Genomic DNA, 2,065 nt, shown 5'->3' with positions numbered 1-2,065 from the left:
TTCTGCTACAGTTCTGACTTTTACTCGCTTGTTGTCAGAGGCTGTGTAGTCCGTTCAGAGGTCAGATCTCGAGTACCTTAGTGTGGGTACAGTTGTTTGGTCTTGGGCGCAATTCCCGCGGGAAGGCTATGGCTGTGCAAGGGCATGGCCACTTCTGCCGTTTAAGAGGTTGGGCGGCTGCTCTTGCCCCACCCTTTTTGTCGTGACATTGCTGCCAAGGTGCATCCCGTCCGCGGGAAGCTACCACACACCTGAGCCCATCCTTCCCCGCTGGTAGCTCGTTCATGCTAGATTGCACATTCCCGTCACTTCGCCCGTGTCAAACGCACCACCTTTCACACAAGTTTCGTCTTCTGACCATGAGCCTTCCCGTCGTATGCTCTTTTACATGATGTTAAACTATGGAAGTATCGCCAGGATCCACCACCATATCAGGTCGTCCGCGGAGACGGGCCGTTGAAGCATGCACCTTTTGCCGGAAGCGCAAGGTTTGTTTCCTCTCCTTACCTTGCGCAGATCGTCGACTTCGAGCAGGCGGCATCCGCGGCTAACCTCCCTGCCAGATCAAGTGCAACAACGAACAGCCGACATGTGCCAATTGCAGGACGTACGCGAAGGATTGTGTCTACGAGCCACTGACCGAAACGAATGCCTCCGCTCAGCCTCGGACATCCACTCGGCGCCGTCAGCGGCCCATGCCTGCTGGTCAACGGTGCGGCTCCCCCTTCCGCTCCGAGCCACGCAACCCGGATTTACCCCGCGTCAATGATGCTAGCACGTCCAACCCCAATGCTGCGGATCACGATGTGGATGCTGCACGTCGTGAACAGTCCCAGCACGGCACAGATACCAGCCCAACAACGACTCCTCGGGCTGGCGTATCTCGCATTGTGGTGTCAGCCAATGGTGTCTCGAGTTATCATGGACGTACAAGTGCCCTGTACGAGGACAACGTCCAGGAGCGAGCTTCAGCGGCTGACCTGCATCCGAGGATGCCAGAAGCATGGATTGAAAAGGGCCTAGTCGCTGAAGCTGCCACGCAACGTGCGTGCTCCGCCTACCTACCTAGAGTGATGCTTGGTGTCTGTCTAACTCCCGGCTGACCATTGTACAGGCCAGCTTGAGGATTTCAACTACCAATCCGGTGCACTCGATTTTGATGGTGTAGATCCCATCCTTGGGATGCATCTTCTTTCCCTTCACTGGAATCGACAGCACCATTCCTTCCTTATCACGTATCGGCCTGCTTTCATGCGTGATATGGCTTGTGGGTGGCCCTTACTTTTCGAAGCTGCTCCTGAACGCTATCTACTTTGGCGCCTCCAAATTTAGCCCTCGGCATGATGTTCGCAAAGATCCTAACGACGTCCGCACAGCTGGATGGGAGTTTCGCGAACGGGTTCGAGAACTGCTGGGAAGCGCGTTGGATCGCAGTGACGTGACCACAATCCAGGCTCTTCTCGTCATGACGAACTCTCTATTCGCACTCGGGGACGAGAGAAGTGCCGCCTGGCTATATGCTGGTCTCGCATTTCGAATGATCATTGATCTTGGAATGCATGTTGATGTCCCAGATCTTGGCCGCAAGTTTTCTGACGAGGACCTTGAGATACGAAGGCGCGTGTTCTGGGGCGCTTTCGGTATGTTCCCGCCTAATAAGCTCTTCGACTACCATGCCATCATCCTGAACTAATCAAAAATATCAGTCGTCGATAAGATACAAAGCCTGTACCAGGGTCGGCCCGTCACCATCAAGGAGTCAGATACTCTTGTGCCCATCAAGTTCCTCGACACCTACGAAGAATTTGAGCATTGGAGGCCCTTCGCATATTCCAGCGAGTCGAATGAATATCCTGGCTCGCCGGCATACAGCGTCTCAACCTTCACATCGCTATGTCGATTATCGGTTGCCATGAGCGACATCCTAGGTTGCATTTACACGGAGAGAAGTTTCAGCCAGGCCGCGACCGAGCTGTCCAAGATGCTAGAGACACTGAATGCTAAGCTGAGTGCTTGGAAGGAATCGCTGCCTACACATCTTATATTTCGACCCAAACAAATCTTC

At 54.0% G+C, this 2,065-nt stretch overlaps 1 protein-coding gene across 1 annotated transcript in view; it reads left to right on the top strand.

Moving 5' to 3' along the window:
* Positions 1-401: 401 nt before the first annotated feature.
* VDBG_04118 (conserved hypothetical protein) overlaps positions 402-2,065 on the top strand; it is a gene marked incomplete at both ends in the record, with an annotated part of 2,610 nt that continues 946 nt past the window's right edge. Inside the window, 5 exons of the mRNA XM_003006119.1 lie at positions 402-488; positions 564-1,044; positions 1,115-1,162; positions 1,575-1,640; positions 1,707-2,009. Coding sequence (XP_003006165.1) covers positions 402-488; positions 564-1,044; positions 1,115-1,162; positions 1,575-1,640; positions 1,707-2,009 — 985 coding nt within the window. The remainder of the gene's footprint in view (positions 489-563; positions 1,045-1,114; positions 1,163-1,574; positions 1,641-1,706; positions 2,010-2,065) is intronic.

Source organism: Verticillium alfalfae, genomic scaffold (genome assembly GCF_000150825.1).
Source record: "Verticillium alfalfae VaMs.102 supercont1.4 genomic scaffold, whole genome shotgun sequence".
Lineage (NCBI taxonomy): Eukaryota > Fungi > Ascomycota > Sordariomycetes > Glomerellales > Plectosphaerellaceae > Verticillium > Verticillium alfalfae.
The sequence above is the reverse complement of the archived record's forward strand: the minus strand, read 5'-3'. Positions and strand labels throughout refer to the sequence as shown.